This window comes from Rhincodon typus, chromosome 36 (genome assembly GCF_021869965.1).
Source record: "Rhincodon typus isolate 14 chromosome 36, sRhiTyp1.1, whole genome shotgun sequence".
NCBI classification, from domain to species: Eukaryota; Metazoa; Chordata; class Chondrichthyes; order Orectolobiformes; family Rhincodontidae; genus Rhincodon; species Rhincodon typus.
The window spans coordinates 20,163,381-20,184,895 of NC_063367.1; the positions used below are offsets into that span (position 1 = coordinate 20,163,381).

The following is a 21,515-nucleotide window of genomic DNA, read 5'->3' on the forward strand; positions in this document are numbered from 1 at the left end:
ACATGTGTATTATCTTCACTTATTGTTGAGTACATGCTAGCTCCAGGAATGCTCCGAATTGAGAAACCAGGCTGATCTCCACATCACCACCAAAAAAAGTCTTCCATCTGCCACCTCAGAAGAGGCTAGTGTAATCAGCTTGGATTTGGAATTAAGCTTTGCCAACACATTATGTGATATGAAAGTGACTGCCCTTGATGTCTAGACAGCATTTGGCCAAGGGTGGCATCAAGGAACCTTAGCAAAAATGGTGTCAACAGCAATCAGATGGGAAAACTCTGTGCCAGGTATGACTCTAGCCAGCAGAAAGGAAGATGGATGTGCTTCGTTGGAGGATAATCATCTCAACTCCAGAACATCTATCTTAGAGATCTTTGGGAATACTGTCCTGGGCCCATTCATTTTCAGTTGCTTTACCAATGATCTTCACCCCATCAGGTGGAGAGATGTTTGCCGATGATTGTACAACCCTTAGTAGCATTTGCAACTTGTTAGATACTGAAACAGTTCATGTCCAAATGTGGCAAAACATGGACAAAATCCAGGCTTGGTCTGATAAGTGGTAAATAATATTCACTAGACAATGACCATGCCCAGATATTTAATGGCTTTGCCATCACTGAAAAGCCCACAAACAACATCCTGGGAGTTACCATTGTCCAGAAACTGAACTGGACTAGTCACACAAATACAGTAACTACAGAGCAGGTTAGAAGACAGAAATTCCATAGTGAGTAACTCATCGCCTGTCTCCCCAAAGCCTCTCCACCATCTACAAGGCACTAATCAGGATGGTAGTGAAATATTCTACATTTGTCTGAATAGATGCAGCACAACACCACTAAAAAAGTTGACACAAACCAGGACAAAGGGCCATTGTGTCCACCACCTTCAACATTCAATCCCTTCACCAGCAATGCAGTGGCAGCAGCATGTACCATCTGCCAGAAACATTGCAGCAACTCACTCTGAAAGTACCTTCCAAACTTTAAACTACTATCATTTAGAAGGACAAGGGCAGCAGATGCACAGGAACACCACCACCCTCAAGTTCCCCTCTAAGTCACACAATTGGAATGGTATCACCATTCCTTCACTGGCGCCAGGTCAAGATCCTGCAATTTCCTCCCCGACGATACAGCGGGTGCCCCATACCCAGAGGACTGCAGCAATTCAAAAAGCAACTCACCACCACATTCACCAGGGTAATTAACGATGGGCAATATATGCTGGTCTAGCTAATAACACCAGCATCCTATGAACAAATAAGAGGAAAGAGGAAGTGGCTTCACCCAGTATTTCCACTGGATTGGGCCCGAATTACTCATGTTCCCTTTCTTGTACAGTTGTTCCAGAACTGTTCCCATTTCCTGTTTTGTTCTCTTGTTTTGTGTTTTTGATGAAATTAAAGATCTTCAAGCAACATGACCATTTAAGCCTGCCAGCTCTTTGAAATTGGTCATGCTTCCTTGCTGTTTCCTCATCGCCCTGTAATTTTTTTCTTTTCAAGTAGTGCTCCAATTACCTTTTGAAAGTTGCTATTGAATTTGCTTTCAATGCCTTTCAGACAGAAATTCCAGATCATAACTCATTTGGAAAAAAAATTCTCCAGCAGTTCACCCTGATTCTTCTGTCAACATTTTGTTTTTTCTGTTTCAGATTTACAGATTTTTTTCTACAAGATCTTCTCCCCTGCCATCCCAGAAATGCAAGACTAACTGCAGATGGATTTGAAACATTGTTATCAAGTACACATGCACACTCTGGAAGCAGCAAAGGCTCATATTCCTAACAACCATCTTACAGTGGATGCAGTTTGTTGACAGATTCGTCTTCATGCGTCCGTTGTAGATCAAGTTGCATTTTTTTGATCAATGGAAGGCAATATGCATAGGCAATATCCAGCTTCTCCTCTTTGTTTATGCCATATTCCTACAGAAGAAAAAATAACAGACTTGAGGGTTTGCAGAATGTCAGCACAGTTAAATTAGACAGTCAGACTTTGTCTTCTCAGCACATAAGTGCCTGCGCATAAAGTATCAACAGTACAAGAATAAAGGAGTCATGATAAATAGGTCGAAGGAAACGGTTCAGCCATACTTAAGACCACTCCATTACAGAAAGGATATTAAAGCTACAGATGCGTACAATACAGATTTACCAGCAAAATGCCATGATGTGAATTTCTCCTCAGTTTCCTAAGACCGAGACTATTCCACTAGAACAGAGAAGGCCAAGACTGGATACAATAGGAGTTTTAAAGAAAATTTATAAAAGGTTTTAAAGAAGTGATTAATGAAAGTCTTTCTTTGATTACACAGGAAATAACACAGTGAGACATCTATGTAAAAAATTCTACTAAGGGATACTTAACAAAAAAGATATTACTCAGGGATGTTCCAACATGGAGCAATTAAAGCAAGAAGCCTCACAACATCCCAAAGAAGTACAGATAACAGAGCTACAGGGTAACATGGAGAGCAGAGGACAGTAAGATAGTATAGGATTGCTCTAGCAAACAGCAGACAATTATGATGGATTGTACATAGTTCAAGTAATTCCTTATTTCATCTCATTTTATTTCAGATTTGTAGTTTGTTTCTCCATAACTATCTTCATCTTGCTATATAACAGATCTGCAGCATCAGAGCTTGGCACAGGTCCACAATAAATCAATCCCACATCAACAATAACAACTGCATTTAAATGCAGCACAATAGCTCAAACGCATCACAGGACTATAATGAGAGAAAAAAACAAAATGACACAGAGGTTATTAGACAAATTGTGAAAGGTTTGGTTAAGAGAGGTATGGTTTATGGAGGACCCTACAGGAAGAAGTGGAGAGGCTAAGCTATACAAATGGTGGGCTGATTTAGGCAAAATCGCTGCTACTATCTCTCTCTCCTCCACATCATCACAAAGATTCCCAGTTTTCCTTTCCTCTTTATGTACTCCTGTGTCTCACCTGGGATGTTGTAATGACCCAGCAGAGAGAGGCACAAACGGTGACTGGTTCATCAAAGTTGAATTAGCATTGCCATTATGGAAACTTTAAAAAAAATGTACAGAGAAATAACATCGCAGGTCAGTCAGCTTACAAAATAGAAGGGAGGGTCATTGCTTCAAAGATGATTTTTGTGTTGAAGGATCTCCACCAAGATTCTTAATCCAGCCTTTCCAATGCTGATGGATCTTCAGTTTATTTCCATAAATTGCAGGGAGAACTGTGAACTGCTTTTGCGCGCACCTCTGGGTGGAGGGAAATGCACAAATATTGCTACGAAGAGCAAGACGATGCATGTTTCAGAACTTGTGGCTTCCCTGGCCAAGCTGTTCCCATACAGTTTCAACACTGTCATTTACCCGACAACGTGGAAAATTGTGCAGGTATGTCCTTTACACCAAAAGCAGGACAAATCCTACCTTGACAAATGCAACCCCATCAGTCTATTCTTGATCAGCAGTAAAGTGATGGAAGGTGTCATCAATGGTGCTATCATGCAGCATTTGCTTCATAATAACCTGCTTGCTGATGCTCAGTTTGGATTCTGCCAGGGCCTCTCAGCTCCTGACCTCACGCAGCCTTGGTTCAAACATGGAGAAAAGAATTGAATTAAAGAAGGGAGGTGAGAGTGATAGCTCAACATCAAGGCCACATTTGACCAAGCATGGCATCAAGGAGACCTAGCAAAACTAGAATCAACAGAAATCAAGGGGTAAACTCTGTAGCTGGAGTCATACCTGGCACAAAGGAAAATGGTTGTGGCTGTTAGAGTTCAGTCATCTCAGCTCGAATTCTTCATGGTGGTGTCCTAGGTCCAACCACCTTCAGATGTTTCAATGATCTTCCTCCTCCATCATAAAGTCAGAATTGGGGATGTTCACTGATGATTGCATACTATTCAGCACCATTAGCGACTCCTCAGATACTGAAGCAGTCCATTTCCCAACGCAGCAAGACCTGGACAATATCCAGGCTTGGGATGACACTGTCAACTCATATTTGCACAATGCGAGTGCCAGGCAATGACCATCTCCAACAAGAGGGAATCTAACCATTGCCCTTTGACATTTAATGGTATTACCATAACTGCACCATCAGCATCCTGGGGGTTACCATTGACCAGAAACTAAACTGGGATTGCCATACATTGCAGATACAGTATTAGGTCAGAGGCTATGAATCCTGCAGTGAGAACTTCCTGACTCTCAAACCTATCCACTGTCTACAAGGCACAAGTCACTTGTCTCTGTACAGCTCTGACAACACTCAAGACACTTGACACCATCCAGGATAAAGCAGCCCACTTGATGAGTACCACATCCACAAACATCCCCTGCCTCCACCATCAATGCTGAGTAGCAGCAGAGCAGCAGTGTGTACCATTTTCAAGATGCACTGCAGAAATTTACCAAGGCTTCTTGGACAGCATCTTCCAAATCCACAACCACTTCCATCTAGAAGGACAAGGACAGCAGATATACAGGAGCATGACCACTATCCAGATTTGGAAATACATCGCAGGTCCTTTAGTGTTGCTGGGTCAAAATCCTGGATTTTCCCCCTGAATGGGGTTGTGGGTGTACCTGCACCAAATGAATTGCAATGGTTCAAGAAGACAGCTCACTACCATCTTCTCAAGAACACTCAGAGATGGGCAATAAATGCTGACTGATCCCAAATGGACAGAAGGGGTTTAAGGTGAAAAAGGCGAAGAGGAGCTCACAGCTAGAGTTCTGGTTTCTAATATAGTCTACTGAAAGTACTTTATAAAACCTGACAATATTTTACACACTGGGAAACCAGTAGAACCTTTGATTCAGCACTAATTTTGAGTAGAGCCTTGCTCAGTTGAGAACAAGCTGAACAACCAAGTGCGATCAATACTGCATCAGTGAATTCACCCCATAGCGTTCTACACGTGCCAAGATACGTTGTCCTCGCCTCTGTATAACAGCAAGAACAAAGGAACAAGCACCCAATTCAGTTGGCTTCAAGATAGTTTTTGAGAGCTGAATATCTGCCAGTAATTTATTTCAAGAATAAAAAACAATTTCCAGTGCATAGCAATGCAGTGAGAACAGAAGCATGCATCTACTGATGGAATTTGCTGTTCACTCAAGTTAACAGAAAAATACTCCTTTCCACTCTCCCCTCTGCCTTCAAATCCTCAGTTTTCCCAACCCTGATTTTGTTATCTTACTCAGCACGCATTTTCCCACCACAACTCACTGATATTGGTCAGGATTTCAATTTTAAAAGAGAGACATGTAACATTTGGTTTGCTTGTTAAAAATTACTAGTCAGCTCATTCAAACAAATTTCAAAATCACTTCCCAAGCTTTTGAAGAAGTGAGAATGCTGAATGGTAGGAGGGCAAGCAGGAAAGGGAAGGAATTTTATTCCCCGAACAATAGGAACTCAATTATCTTGCCTAGTAATTTTTATCTGCTCAAATTAGCTTTTAAATTCACTCTCAATTAATTAATTTATCAACATGGGAATTGGGGTGGGTGGAAGGGACGAACGCTTGGTTTGAAATGAAGCACCGGTGTAATTCCATATTGCAACACAAATACATGGCTACCTCAAACCTAAAAAATGCAGAGCTGTTGCAACTTTCCCTGCAAATTGCCATTTTGGATCAGGAAACCAAAAGACATTCTCCCAGCACAGGGTAGCACAATCATTTTCTGTCAGCTAGGATTCAACCTAAAACTTACACACTATTTCAATTAGTCTTCCTTCAGGATCACTGTACTGTAAATAAATTTATTTAAAGGGAGGCCAGCTATGACAGGCACAGTTACTTCTCGCACTGTACAAATATATTAATATACATACAAGAACAAACGGACTGCAAGATATTGTTACTGAGCTAGAGATGTCCAGAAAGAGAGAAAGAGAGAAAGAGAGAAAGAGAGAAAGAAAGAAAGAAAGAAAGAAAGAAAGGAGAAGGAGGGAGAGAAAGAGAGAGACTGACTAATTGATAGACACAGAGGGAGAGGCAGGCAAACAGACAGGGGGAGATATAGAGTGTGACAGAGAGGATAAAGGAGGAGAGAGAAAGAGAGAGAAGAAATAAAGAAAAAAGAGAAAGGAAAAAAAGGGAGGCGAACAGAAAGACAGAGAGAGGAGAGAACAAAAAAAATGAGAGAAAAAAAAGTGAGAGATTAGTCTGTCAACGTATATGATACATATAAGTAGGGACAAACATAGTCAGGGCTTCTTATTGACACTAATGAAAAATCATAGAATTTGTAGCATTGTGGAAGTGGTGTTTGCACCTTAATTCTTAGATGCTATAGAACACAAAGGAAAATAAATGGTTTAAAACAAAACATCCGAGAGATTTGAAGCCATTGTGAGAGACAGAATGGAACTCAAGCAGAAAAGACTCTACGTGCAGACAGTGCCTGCATAGCTTGCATACTAAAGCATTGTTCACAGTGAGAGATGTCACACTGGGGAGATGTGAGGACAGACAGCAAGGCGGGCTCAGAGAACCCATTTAAAACACATACAAGCTCTATTTATTTGCAATAGTGGAATACGCCAATATAGATTACTTTTTTTTAAGTAAAGTGAGCGAAGTCTGACAGTTCTGTTCACAGCCACATACTGATCGGTCACTATAGTGCGGTGCTGAACCTGATTATTATATACCAATTGATTTTTACAGCTGCAACAAAAAACCCATAGGGCCTTCATGACAGACAACTAAATAAGTCAGAGACTGTTTCAATGAAAGGTGATTGACCCAAAACATTTCCTGTTTTTTTCCCATTCGATGCTGGGTGACCTGCTGAATATTTCCAGCATTTTCTGGTTTTTACTTCAGACTTTTGACATGCACCATATTTTTCATTTTGTGCCAGAGACTTGTTAGTTTAGTTAGGTAGTAGTATAATCCTTCAGGATTCAGTCTAGCAGAGCCAACCACTCTAACTACGATCGCCCCTACTTTAACATTCTTTTAACCAAGCTTGGTCCTAATAGGATCTTATATGGCTCAGTGACAAATTTAGCCTGATTAGGTTTTGGAATGGTTTGCAACATTAAATGAATGTTGTACCTAACATGTTGTAGGGAGCTACAGGAAATGTATTGAAAAGTTCACTTGACAACATAATTTCAGTGATGTTTGGAGACAATGTTGCATCATCAATGGTGCAGAGATAGAGTCAGTGGTGAGATTGCCCAAATAAGAACCACTAGTGGTTAAGCTCAATGACAAGGAACTTATGTCACTAAATGCAGACTCACAGGTACACACAAAAGCAGAAAGTTTCCTGGTTATTCCTTCCTCAAAGCCCTGTCTTCTTACCCCAGCTAATTCACATTGTTGCTACTTGCGGGATCTTCTTCCTTGCAGGATCGTGCTATGCATGAAACATGTACCAAATTTACCTGCAGCAGCAGTTAATGGAATTCCAAATAACTGGAGATATTGGAGAGGTTTGTTTAAGTGCCAAACAAATTTCATCAAATTTACAGCATAGAAAAGGCCAATTGTCTCAACGATTCTGTGCCGGTGCTTATATTCCACACGAGTCTCCTGCCATTCCAATTCCTTCATTTCAGCATTTCAGCCCATCTTTCTATTCCTTCTAATCTCATGTCTTCATCTAGGTGCCTCTTGAAATCATCTATGCTTTTTGCCTCAAACTTTTTCTGTGGGAGCAAGTTCCACATTCTCACCACTCTCTGATTAAAGAAAATTCTCCATTTTTTCTCTGTTGGATTCAATAGTGACCATTTTGTACTAATGCCTCCCCTTTTGGATTAACCATAAGACAGAAATTTCTCCACGTCCACCCTGTCCAACCCGACCATCAACTCATAGACCTCCATCAGGTCGTCTCTTAGGCTTTAAATTTTTCCTAACCAACTCAATCATGCTCAATAGCTGCAATCTCTCAGTTCACGTATCTTCCTTATAAATCTCTTTTGCACTTTCTCCAATGCTTCGGTCATCGTTTATGGTACAGGGACCAGAACAGTGGGGGTGTTGCATTGCTAGAATCCTGTACAATAAAGGCAGGAGTTCTTTTTTTCTGCCATTGAATGAATAAGCCATTCAACTAAAAAGAGTAGCCAGCTTCCTGTGTGTGGCGCATGTCGAAAAGATATGCAAATATGCCTTATTCAAGCCAAGCTTCTTGTTCTATTTCTGTGTGTGGCGTAACAGTATATGCAATGCAACCTTCAAATGTGCCAGGCATTGCGCTACTTTGATTCATGGAATGTTCCGGTCTGATGAAAACATATTTGGATTACGAAGTTTATTTAGGATTGCCAAACAGAGACTTGAGCCAAGGGATTGGAGCTAAAATACTGCGAGAGACTGCAGTAAAATGCACCACTTTTAGGCAACTGCAGTTATTGATGCCATCTAATGGGTATATGGTATAACTGCAGCTTTGTACAAACATTTTTAAAAACAGCACTGCTCAATGTCATTTTATTATAGCATCTCCACCTCAATGTGTATCGAATCGTTCTGAGCTCAACAATAAGTTCAACAATTTTAGACTGAAAACATTATCAATTTTCTTTAATTGTTTCAATCTCTCTCATTTTTAAGTTCTGCTTTTGTGTGCGCGCGCATGGTCCCTCCAAGACCTAATTCATCTGTTTTCTCGCTACCAGAAAGATGTGGACGTGCTGGTGTTGGACAGGGATGGACAAGGTCAGAAATTAAACGACACTAGGTTTAGTCCAACAGGTTTATTTGAAAACACAATCTTTCGGAATCTTATTCCTTCTTCAGGTGTGTTATACATTCTGTGTCTGATACTACCTCTCTCACTAACTGAGGGGGAAGACTCTGAAAGCTTGTGTTTTCAAATAAACTTGTTGGACTATAACCTGGTGTTGTTTGACTGCTAAAAAGATCACCACAAACATCAACTCTGTTTCTTCATCTATAGATGCTGTCTGACTTGCTGAGTATTTCCAATATTTTGTTTTTTCTAAATGGGTCTGGGAAGGCAAGGTATCAACTCATGCACTCAACAGTGCTCATAATGAAGGAAAACACCAGAGATACTTCACAGGGTTGCTTTCAGACGAAAAAGATTAACACAAGTGCAGCTACTAAGGCTGTGTACAGACACAGGGTTTGTTCATTCTGGAAAACGGAGTCATTATCTTTCACATTTGATACCTTAGTAGTATACACTGTTCTGTCCTATTGATTCCTTACCTGAGGAATAATGATGTCCGCAAGGGCTTTGGAGAGTTTGAAGAGCTCCAAGGTATCCTCAAGTTTCAAGGCGCTGTTGTGTTGCACATCATATTTAATACAATCATAGATATCCGGGATTTTGCTGATGTCGTAGCGACCACTTTTCATTCTGAAATCTCTCTCCAGCTTTGACCAGCGTTGCAGCATCAGCTCCAGAGTTTCACTGTGGTACAGCTGAAGGTCTGTCATCAACAAGAACATTTGTGTTAAATAAATTTTAGTTTCAATTCACCAGGCTAAATTCCAGAAAGACTATGAGTAGTAGTTACATTCTGCGAGAAGCAAAAAAGCGCACTCAAGGGAAAAAATAATCCGACAGCTATCTTTCAGGAAACTGAAAGAAAAAGAACACATTTACGTTTTTCATATAGGTGACAAGCTTAGCTTCACAAAACAGTACTTATTACAGACATTATGAGGTTTGGTAGAAATACTATCTGCCATGGGTTACATTGCATGTGCAACACCTGCCTGCTTCTGCCCTGACACCATGACCCTTTGTACATGTTCGTTCTAATGCACTGCATCTCTGTGCTCATCTGAATTAGGATGCTGCTTCCATTAGACCATAAGACAGAAGAGCAGCAGGAGGCCACTCAGCCCATTGAGTCGGCTTCACATTCAATGAGATCATGGCTGATCTGATAATCCTCAAATCCACTTTCTTGCCTTAGTCCCATAACCTTAAATTCCTTTACGAGTTAAAAATCCGTCTATCTCAGCCTTGAATGTACTTAATAATTCACTCTCAATAGCTTTCGGTGGTCAAGAATTCCACAAATTCCTCCTCATCTGTCTTAAATGGGCCACTCCTTACGCAGATTATTCCTATGATCCTAGACCCTCTAGAAGGCAGAAAAGTCTTTCTGCATCTACCCAGTCGACTTCCCTAAGAAGCTTATGTGTTTCAATAAGGTTGCCTCTCATTTTTCTAAACTCCAATAAGTACAGGTCCAACCTATTCAACCTCTCCTTGTAAAGCAGTTCTTTCACACCCAAGATCAACCCAGTGAACCTTCTTTGTAATGCCTTCGATGTCAGTATATATTTCCTTAGGTAAGGGACCAAAACTGCTCTTAGTATTCCTGGTGCGCGCTCTCTTTGTCTCTCTCCACGCTCCTGACCATGGAAGCTGATGTCAAAAAGTTCTTTAAACTTTCCTCGTGTGCAGCATAAGCCAACTAACAAGGACGAGGTGCAGCACTGGCAAATGAGAGAGCTACTGTACATGCACCAGCATTGAACGATTGGTAAGATTAACTCACGAGGACAGACTCATACAAAACTTATTCACAGTAATAGTCAAGGTGTCTGGCTGTGCAAGTATTCCTGATTTAAATTATTGTGCTATCCTTTTACTATAGTGAACCAGACTTAAACTGAAAAGCACTTTCATTAGAATGTAATTTTAAAATTTAAAACATACTAACTTTGTTTCAACGTTACTTAGAACAGTGATGGATGGCAGAAGGAATTTGTGAACCAGACAATGTGAATGGGAGAAATTATAAGGGCCACTTGAAACTGAAAAGGTGGTATCTCTACTGGTATTAATCAAGTTCCTTCACAGCAGGCTCAGAAAAGCCTCTAAACTTTTTAATAATATAACCAATATCATTTTTGTTCAGAAACCAGCAAATGGTAGGAATCAGAAACAAAAGACAAAAATTGGAAGTACACTATGTCAGGCAAATTAATGAAGATGTTGCAAATCTAAATAAAAACAATGTGCTGGAAAACACTAACCAGATGTAGCTGAAACATTAACTCTATTTCTCTCCATAGATGCTGTGTGACCTGCTGAGTATTTACTCCAAGAGACAATGTGTTTCACCAGGAATTTGTTTTTAGAACACTTAGTCTGTTTATTCTATTAAGTTTCCACAGCTTTCTGCTAAATAATTCTGCTAGCAAAAACAAAAAGTAAAAATACATTTACCTGCTGATTTGGGGTCTTCTAATCTCTTTCTAATCTGAGAGGTGAGACTCTGGACCAGGGAATATACTCGGTCACAGGTACTGACAGGGTTTTGAATTAATTTCATGGAGTTAATAAGGGAAGCGCTGCCGGTTGGAGCCAACTGAGGATAAAAGAATGAAAACAGACCAGATCAAATAGTTTTAATTCAAAACTAAGAAATCAAATCGCATTCAATACTCTGTGCTTCTGACACATTGCCTGAAGGTTAAGAAATAAATTAGACATTGTTACAAAGACTATGAGATCCAGCACAGTTTCTTTTTTTCAAGACTCTAAGATGTTATGTCTTTTTACACCCAAATCCTTAGGACATCATTAGACTTGGTCAGGCAATGATCAATAACACTTTCAGAATCATTACCTTATATAACAATGAGACTTGCGAAGTAGGGAGATGGAAGAACACAGAAAACAAAGATTGATTAAGACTTTTAGAAGAAAAATAATGAAGACCACAAAACAACCCAAAGAATTATAGAAATCGGAAACAAAAACAATTTTTGTTTTTGTTAAGGATGACCTTGGTTATTTCTTGTACCAGGGCACAGTCATATAGTGTGAAAAAGCATCTACACAAATACGTTGGAGACCTGCTGTTTTGGTTTTCTAATTGGTAAACTCTTACAATTTAGATATTCCAGTGACTTGTAGGTGCATGGACTCAACACCCCATCCCCTGATTTATTCCTGACCCGCATTGGGTGCAGGCACACAGTCCAAGTCTACTCAATTACCTTGGTGTAATCCTCCTCTGTAAACATCTGATCCTTCTGCATGATCTCGTGAAGCCTTGCTTTGACACGGTGCTGACAGCTGCTGAGGGAATTGCTATTACTGTCCAGTAGACCATTCATGTTGGCACTTTTCACCATCTGCACAAGAATTGGAGTCAGCTCACCCTCCAGTGCGAGGAGCCCCTGCAACCGAGCACACAGAGATGATGGACTACTTGTTGAGGATGGCCGTACTGGAAATAGTAACATATCTTCACTCCATTAGTTCAACTGATGGTATTAAACATCATCTTTTTCTGGATTACAGGCAGAAACCCTAAATGCACCAGTCTGATACCTTCCATTGTTCACTCAAGTGTGGTCAGGGTGCATCAGCATCCTGCCAATAATACATTTAATTTTGATATATTTCCATTGGCCATTTGATTTTCTGTTACAGTGCCCCACCAAGGGGCTGCCTAACCTATTTAACGTTTATTTATTTAAACAAGTAGATAGTGTTTTTGATTGTTCATATTTTACTGAAAATTATTGTAAGTTGAATGACTGGGATGTTCACAAAGCCTGCCTTTTGCTCATTTACCTTAGCAAAAGCTGCTGCAGTCATCTGGACTCTGCCTTCATCAGACGCGTAGATCTTCAGATCATGCCTGTATGTGCTGTGTAGACGAAGTAAGCCACAACCAGGAAAGCCAGCATAATCCCCTGAGGGCAAAGAAACCACTTCACTCAGCATTTAAAACCATATAATTGATTAGCTGGAACATTTGAACAGGAGTATATCCATTCATACCCTCATGGCCTGTTCTGCTGTCCAGGGGGCGCCAAGTTAAGGTGAATGACAAAAGAACCATCAGCAAAAGGGAAGACGGTTTTACCCCGCAAATGATGAGGATATGTAATCTGCTGCCTGACAGGGTGGAATCATCACAGTTTTCAAAAAGGATGTGGATGAGAACTTGAACAGAAAAAAAAAATTGTAGGACTACAGGGTGGCACAGTGGCTCAGTGGTAAGTACTGCTTCCACATGGCAGGGACTCTACAGGGAACTGGTGAGGTTGGGGAAAAGAGTAGAAATAGCGGAGTTGTGTTTGCAGAGAGCTGGTACAGACATACAGACTAAATAGCCTCTTTCTATACTTTAGCCATTCTATGATTTTTAATCCTAGAATCAATTTGGTGAATCTGTGATACGCCACTCCACAGGTCAATTTATGGGCAGAGAGCGAGACAGAAATTTCTTCTGGTCACTGTCACTGTCCTAGATTTTATACATCTACTGTTTTCTGGTGACATATACTGCTTTGGTTACTAACTATTTAATTCAAGGGACTAAAAACAGATGAGCATATTAATAGGGGATGAGCTATCCTGGTATGACAATTCACTGCCAAGAAATGCTCTGGAGATGACCATTAGGGGCATTATATTTTACAGGTTTGCTCTTATTTCTCAGCTTAGTTAGAAACATCGCTCAATGAACATGAAACTCAGATCATTCAGTGACATAAGCTACCGTCCTTTATTTTTTCCTCTATTTATCCTTCGACTCCTTTTTATTGTGACTTGAGGGTTGGCATGAGGCTTCTTTGTAAGAGACAAAGGCGAGTTCTCCCACCTGCATCATCGATATTGGGATCGTAAGAGTTGCGACAGCTCCTACCGACAGCCAGATCATCATTAGGGCAGCTGCTCAGATTAGAAATCAGGGCCAGAAAAGATTCTGATTCTTAACATTTTGTTGCAGAGAAATTAAAGGGAACAAAATCAATGGGGAGAGAGGATAGGGAACAACTGCATATTTTGATGCAAGCAACGGAGCCAATTCAACGGTGCTTCTAGTATCTAGTTCAGGGTTGGAGAGTGAACCCAGTCTAAACTGTGTTAGAAAGCTTTCCAAGCTAAATTTGGGGCACTTTCTAAATTCTGGAAACAGTCCTAGGCACTGGCAGATCGTCTGTGGTAGAGTGAGTAGACAGGGAGATACTGGCTTTGGATGCTGCCAGTCAGTACCAAAAACTGCTGAGAGTTTTCAATGATAGAGACAACAGTGATTGCTCTTGCCAGCCTTGTTTCTACAGTATAACACCACTTCAAAAATAAAAATAACCCGTTATGGTCAACAACCTTCAAAAACCCAGAATTATTTAGTACAATGCTTAAAACTCAACATCATACACTCTCGAATGGAAGAAGAGTTGTTAAAATATTGGTTCTGTAAAATAATGGAGAGTCTATAGTTTGCAGAAGCAGCACAAACCAAACTGATCAATAGTTCTAAAAGGGAATGATCCAGATCTGCTAAATACATATAGTGGGAAAACCAAACCAGTTAGCGACTGAGGGAGACTATTATATACAACTAGAGGAGTCATCCCACTATTACATCATTAACCTTATCAATAAAGTCTTAAAAGGACTGCATCCTTGGAGAACACTTCTATTAATAATCTGGATGCACATAATCAGGGTATGGAAAATACTGTCCTGAAAGAAGATTACAAACAAATCAATAATGCTTCCATTTTAAACCTTTACTGATGGATCTCTTGTGGGGTCCCTCAATATAAATTGAATGATGTACTATCTTGCAGGCACTGAAGTATTTTCTTATGTAATTCACAGTGCTCTATTTTATTAAGTTGCAGTGACATCCCTTTAACACCATAAATTCGAAAAGGGAGCTGGATAGTTAATGGACAAACCTGCAAACAATGGAAAGTATTTAGTAGAATGCAAGACTAGTACATACCCTTAAAAGGTAAAAATTTCACTTGTGTAGTTAAGAAACCATAACCAACAAATGAGGTAAGAGACAGTACCAAGCTAAAATAAAAGGCTTATGTAAATACAAGGATGAAAGGGAATCCAATGAACAGGAGGAGCTATAAAAAGCAGCAAAGGGATACAGAAAAAGTACTGAGAGATATCAAAATCAACAGAAACATCTTTAGGCATATATTGAATGAAAAAAATGGTAAGGTGGAAAGTGGGCCTATTAAAAACAGATGCAGGTGCGATTTGTCAGTGGAGTATTTTGGAGAAAGAGGATGACTCATTAAGAATGAATACACAGAATGTATGGCTCAAAAATAGGCCATTTTGTCCAACTAGTCCAAACTCATGTTTATGTTCTATTTGAGTCTCCTCCCACTAATATCCACCATCTGTTCCCTGCACCTCCAAATGCCTGCTTAGGTTCTCCTTAAATGATTCTATCCTATTTGCTTCAACCACTTTCTGTAGTAGTCATCGAGTCATACAGTGCAGAAAAAGCCCTTCGGCCCATTGAGTCTGCACCGACAATAGCTAGTGAGGTCCACATTCTTACCATTCTTGGCTAAACAAGTTTTTCAGAACTGAAATAATACCAATGCAAGGAAACCTAGATGAAGTCAAAGAGCGGTACTTCGTGGATTTAATATGATCTTTAAAAAAAGTTTCATTTCCCTGCACTGTGATGAGCCAGTAAATGAATAAATTCTGTTCAGTTTGATTCGGTAATGTAAGAATTTAAATTCCAGATCATTGTTACTATTAGAATACTGACAGGTTCATTCATTTTGTGAATCACTCTGATTAGTCTGTTGCATATCTGCTTTAACTGTTAGATAATGTACAGATTAAAATCAGTCCCAGGGCTGGACATGCAAGCAGGATGAATATGGTGTTAATTCATCACACACCGAGACAGGAAACACTCAATCAATACCTTACCACAATCAATGGGTGATTCACAGCTCAAACCTGTGTTGCTATCATCTAAATTAATTTAAAGGTAGGAGGGAAAGACAAATGAATTAACATTATTTACCCCTCATTCCCAAAGAGATTCTAAATGAACAGTAACTTGAATACATACACACCTTTAACATAATAAAAAAGTCAGTTAGGACATCAAAGTTGCACACTGTCAAGTTCAAACTGGGCAGGGAGGAGACAACTGTGTGCAGTTTTAGCAGAAGCCATCATCTTTAGTAATAAACACTTAAATATAAGAATCTCTTTATATCAGTTAAGGCACTGGAGAGGCAGCCTCAGCAAAAGCCTGAAACGATCTTTATGGATATATTGAAAGTGGTGTTCAGCACCATACAGGTACAACATATAAACGAGAAAAAGGGAAACAAATGTAAGACATCGTACATCCCAAGGTGGCTGTTTAGAAACAGGAGGATAAATCATTCGTGGATATTTGCTAATTGCAATAGAGCAAGCAGAGCAGGAACAAAACAAGTACATTTTATTCATATTCAGGATATATTTCAAAGTGCTATTTAAGTCATAATTAAACAAACGACTAAAAAAATCAGATGATTGTTACCACTTCATTATTTCCCATCTCTCTCCTGAAGGAAATTACTTGCACTGGGCTGCAAATTCATGGTATTTGATGTTCACTAACTCAACCAGAAGCCATACTTTGTATTTGGTTTTCAAATGGAGAAGACATACAGCTGACCCCAACTGTAACATTCCAGCAAAGGTTTCTGAAGAGCATCCAGGTGCAAGTATCTTTGTGGATTTATTTCCTCCCGAGCCTAGGGGCATCAAGGCAAAGTGCTGCGCATCTTGCTGCCACACTTAAATTTCCTCATAGTGAACAATCCTGGTCTTGCAAATTACAAAGTAGCCAAGGAATTGGAAATATAACAGTTCCTGGCACTTTTAACAGAAGACAGGATTATCTTCGAGTAACTGTGTGCTTTAAAATTAAACTGCTTTCTCAAAGGCTATGTTTATGTTTCCAGTTTTCTGACCATGTCAAAGCTGAAAATTATAAAAATAGGTACTGTAAGGTCATTGATTTCTGCCTGGAACAAAAAAAGTAATGAATTTAATTCAAGTAATCAAGGTACATTGATTCTAATCCAGCTAGCAACAATGGAAAAAGGTCAAACACTAAAATAATCCACAGTTTGAATTACGGATGAATACCATCGTAGTAAAGCTGCACTCATAAAACATTACCAATCTCACAAAATTTGCCTGGAAACATGATCATGCTGTTACTTCAGGACGAGTTAAATCTTCCAAGATACAATCTGTGGTGACAGGACTACAGCATTAAAAGGATTTTTGCAATCAGAAGCTAAATTTCCTGTCTCTCCATCAAGTAATGCATAGCATCAGAAATACAGTCTATATTCCTTCATTTGGTTTGTTCATTATGCTGGTCAGCTGCAACCGACTTTATAAATTCTCCCCATGGTCATGTGGATCAGATGAGTCCAACTCTTACTGTCACATTGCATCTTCAGCAAAGTTTGTGGCTGTTCAGACTCTGACTGGGAACTACATTCACTAGTTACTCTCAGGATATCACTTTGCTTTAATTCCAGCATATGTTTGGTTACTTAAAGTGCTCTTTCGTTGAAATTCAGGGAATAAAGTCATAACCTTTATAACAACAAACTGTGACTATCGCCCTGTGAGAATTGAATGCAATGATTTTTATACAACACTAAACTCAGGGGCCTGCTGAGACAAAATATTTTGGAAGTGGAGATAGGAATTAAATTTCTTCATTAAAAACCAATTAGAAATGCACAAGAGGTCCTCTTATTCTTTCCCTTTAAACCTGTTGATGGAGGAATCACGTATCTCCATGAATTCTGGGTAACCCTCACAAAGTGATACAAGTCAGCACTCCGATATCAACAAAATCACAATGTGTGGGAAGCGGCAACGAGAGCAGAAAGCTTTCTGTACATGGGCTACATGTCAGGGGGAAGAAAGATCTCTGTAATAGTTTTATTTTGGTGATCGTCATGTCTTCCCCTTTCATGTAAATATATCTATGAAGGGTTTGTGCTTGTATCATAATTTTAGTTATACTCGACAATAAAACTGAAATAAACAATTTAAATGATACCTAAATTATTTGTAGCTAGAAACAGAGAGAAAAGTGTCCAAGCTTTTAATGTTGTGCATTAACTGCATATGTACTGAAGATCTCAGTACTTTGCCTATGTCCCAGGTTGCTGATCCTGACAAGTCTTGGTGTTCTGGGAAAATTTATGTACCAATAATGCAAACAGCTCCAAAAAGAGCCCATTGCAAACCTCCAGGCACAAAATTTAAACAGGACAAATCAGCAAAAGTAAAACAAGGAAAACAGGAATAAGGACAAGAAAACTGGGATTTCAACATAACATGTACTTCTAGGATCACAGGTTGGGCATCTCTTCTCCAATGGGAGATTCCAGAGTCAATAAACCAGACTGCAGGTAAGCTAAATCACCTAATATATTCTGTAATTGCACCACAGAAGCAGTGTGGTACCAGGCAGTTTCATTTTACAAATGTTGCACAATTGTAAGATAACGCTATGTATTCCATCCAATTAAACAAGGTAGAGTATCCATATATCCATGGTACACAATCAATCACAGAATCCAACCAGACAACAAACTCTGGAGATAAATCTTATGGAATACATCTTGGTAAAGATACTGCTGCATTTCCTGCATTAGGAATTGGTGGATTTTGATTGTGTCCCAGGGTTTTGTGCATAGCTTTATTCTATTAGATTGAAATTGTTGCTGTCGTGATGCCTGTGCTACGAAGGAGTGTCACCAATGCACCAATGATACAATCAGTGGAAGGTTTTCATCAGGAGTTTTTAAAACTTTTTGCAAATACTACTGTGAATTCCTTCTCCAAGTGTTTCCAAAGGAAATGACCATGATCCGAACGGAGTCAATATTACTACCATTAACAGAAATTCCATACTTTAAATGCCAAATTTTCAGATTACAGAAACAATACAGATTTCATGTTCTGGCTCCTTGGGAGGCAGAGATCCTTGTCTGAAAGCAACCAGGCCTCGAGTGAGAAACACAGCAAGATCAGGAGATAAGAGAAAAATCTCTCCGAAATTGCACAACGCATGGAGAAAAAGTTTACATTCCAAATATACTGCTACATTAAAAGGCACGTACCTTGGCCTCCAGGGTACATGCATCTAAATGCTCGGCCAAGCTCCTCTGCTTGCACCCTGCCTGCTGGAGTCAGTTCCCCTCCCCATTTCAATACCAAAAGTAGTGATGGATCATTCCTCCTTGAATCTGCAAAACAATGAGTCACAGCCATTAACCCTTTGAACATTATTTAATTTTCAAATACACTGCAATATTAAAATGACCAAGTTGGTTAAAAATACACTATGCAAATAAAAAAAAACCCATTGTTTGATCTGCAGCGCTTGGCATTAGTCACAATTGGTTTCAGTATTCTCGGGCTGGGAGAGAAGAAAAATCATTCAGAATTCTTGCTCCAAATCAGTATCTGATAACCTACACTGCTTGGAGGTGCAAGGATGTAGACTTTGATCATGGAGAAGATTGGCTTAGCCATGCTATCTTGCCCAGGGGTTAATAGTTTGCCGAGACCCATTACTTTTGGGTGACGTTTGAACAACAGCTCCTTGAGTAAGAAACTATATGTCAGTATCATCACTCCAATTCAAGTTAAAAGATCAATGGCTCATGTTCAGGCCAGTGGCATGAACACACAATCTAGTCTGACTCTCCCAGTACATTTCAGAGAAAATTCTGCATGCTGCAGGTGCTGTTTTTCTGATAAAACAAAAAACAAAACCAATCCTCTCAAGTTAATGTACCCAATTCTAAATCCATACCTTCCTCTTCGCTAGAAGTTTTGGGTTGACCGTGAGGCAAGTATGTCATCTGAACCTTCCTGTTGATTCCAGAAAAGTGACCATACCTGGAAAATGCAATAACATATTGAAATGAAGAAACGAAAGGAAAGCTCATTAATGACGGAATTCAAACTGAAAAGTAGAAAGAAACCAGAGAATGCCGGAGAAATTCAGCAAGTCTAGCAGCATCTATGGAGAGAGAAACACCAGAGTTAATGTTTTGAGACTGATAGGATTCTGAAGAGTCATTCCAGATTGAAAATATTAATTCTTTTTCTGCCTCCACAAATGTTGCCAAACCTGCTGAGTTTCTCCACATTTTCTGTGTTCATTTCAGATTTTCAGCATCTGCTGTATTTTGCTTTTATATATAAAATAGAAAAAAAAGTGTTGAAAAGCATAGCAAATCAGTCAACCTCTGAAAGAATGGTTCAGTGGTTAGCACTACTGCCTCACAGCGCCAATGACCCAGGTTCAATTCGTCCCTCAAGTGACTGCCTGTGTGGAGTTTGCACATTCTCCCAGTGTCTGCGTGGGTTTCCGCCAAATGTTCTGGTTTCCTCCCACAGTCCAAAAATGCAGGATCATAGTGTAAGGGATGGATCTGGGTGGGATGCTTTTCGGAGGGTTGGTGTGGATTTGTTGGGCCGAATGTACTGTTTCCACACTGTAGGGGTTCCAAGGATTCGAAGCAGCAAAGAGCAAAATTGCAAGAGTGATAACTTAGCCACTAACTTGAGCAGTATCATTGGGTGCTTGTCTAGCAGAAGGAGGCTTGTGTCTTCTTCAGATCCCAGTAAACATTAGGAACCTTGTTCCAACCCGAAGCTAACCAAAAGTAACTTCAAAAGCTAGAAGTATTTAAAAAAAACAACACAGTAATACTAAATACATAAACAAAGATAAAGGTGCCATTGTCCCAGAGAACCATGGGACTGTTCTCTCACTAGAGAGACATGACTGCTTTTTGCTTAACCCAAGGGTAACCACACATCAGGCAGGGGGTGAGGTTGAGAAGGTGGGACCTTCACGATGATCTCAGAGGTTTGGGGGAATATTTGGATTGCAACTGTTTCCTCCCTTGGAGCACTTACATTTCCAGCACAGTCTTTAACTGCTCTAGCTTGGATTTCTTCTCCTCTATTTCACAGTCATTATGCTGGCCCAGTTCTGCTAGAAGCTCACGGGTGATGTCTAGAACTTCCTAAGAATAAAAAGCCAACAACTACAATTAGATTCAAGAATTCAAGAAAACACTAACACACCTCCATGAGAGCACTGATTAGCACTTGTCCCAACACGGCCTTTCATGCCGCTGAATGAAACTGAAGGGAGACTTAGAGGTTTATAATATTTTGACAGGTTGTGGTAAAGTAGATGAAGGAACGTTGTTCTCATTAACTGATGGCAAGGTAAAGGTAAAGCAGCCACAGTCCACAGGGCTGCTCGCTCATTAGAGACAGAGATGACTGGTGGTGATGAAATAATTCCATAGAGGCCAGTATCCCATCACCAAGTCACCTTTTGACAACAAGGTGCAGGGCTGGATGAACACAGCAGGCCAAGCAGCATCATAGGAGCAGAAAGGCTGACGTTTCGGGCCTAGACCCTTCATCAGAAAAGGGGGAGGGGAAGGGGGTTCCGAAATAAATAGGGAGAGAGTGGGAGGCGGATAGAAGATGGATAGAGGAGAGGATATGTGGAGAGTAAACCCCTTCCCCTCCCCCTTTTCTGATGAAAGGTCTAGGCCCGAAACGTCAGCCTTTCTGCTCCTATGATGCTGCTTGGCCTGCTGTGTTCATCCAGCCCTGCACCTTGTTGTCTCGGATTCTCCAGCATCTGCAGTTCCTACTATCTCTGACCAAGTCACCCTTTGTTTACA

The 21,515-nt window shown here is 40.0% G+C and overlaps 1 protein-coding gene across 8 annotated transcripts in view; it reads right to left on the minus strand.

The window, feature by feature from the left end:
- Positions 1 to 21,515, minus strand: part of LOC109937657 (inositol hexakisphosphate and diphosphoinositol-pentakisphosphate kinase 1-like) — a 172,782-nt gene that overhangs the window by 88,957 nt on the left and 62,310 nt on the right. For all 8 annotated transcript variants that reach the window (XM_048617084.1, XM_048617083.1, XM_048617082.1 and 5 more), the window contains exons 13-20: positions 20,728 to 20,837; positions 19,613 to 19,698; positions 18,915 to 19,040; positions 12,553 to 12,674; positions 11,970 to 12,152; positions 11,194 to 11,335; positions 9,213 to 9,436; positions 1,805 to 1,932 (exon numbers count right to left, since the gene is read on the minus strand). In XM_048617084.1, coding sequence (XP_048473041.1) covers positions 1,805 to 1,932; positions 9,213 to 9,436; positions 11,194 to 11,335; positions 11,970 to 12,152; positions 12,553 to 12,674; positions 18,915 to 19,040; positions 19,613 to 19,698; positions 20,728 to 20,837 — 1,121 coding nt within the window. The remainder of the gene's footprint in view (positions 1 to 1,804; positions 1,933 to 9,212; positions 9,437 to 11,193; positions 11,336 to 11,969; positions 12,153 to 12,552; positions 12,675 to 18,914; positions 19,041 to 19,612; positions 19,699 to 20,727; positions 20,838 to 21,515) is intronic.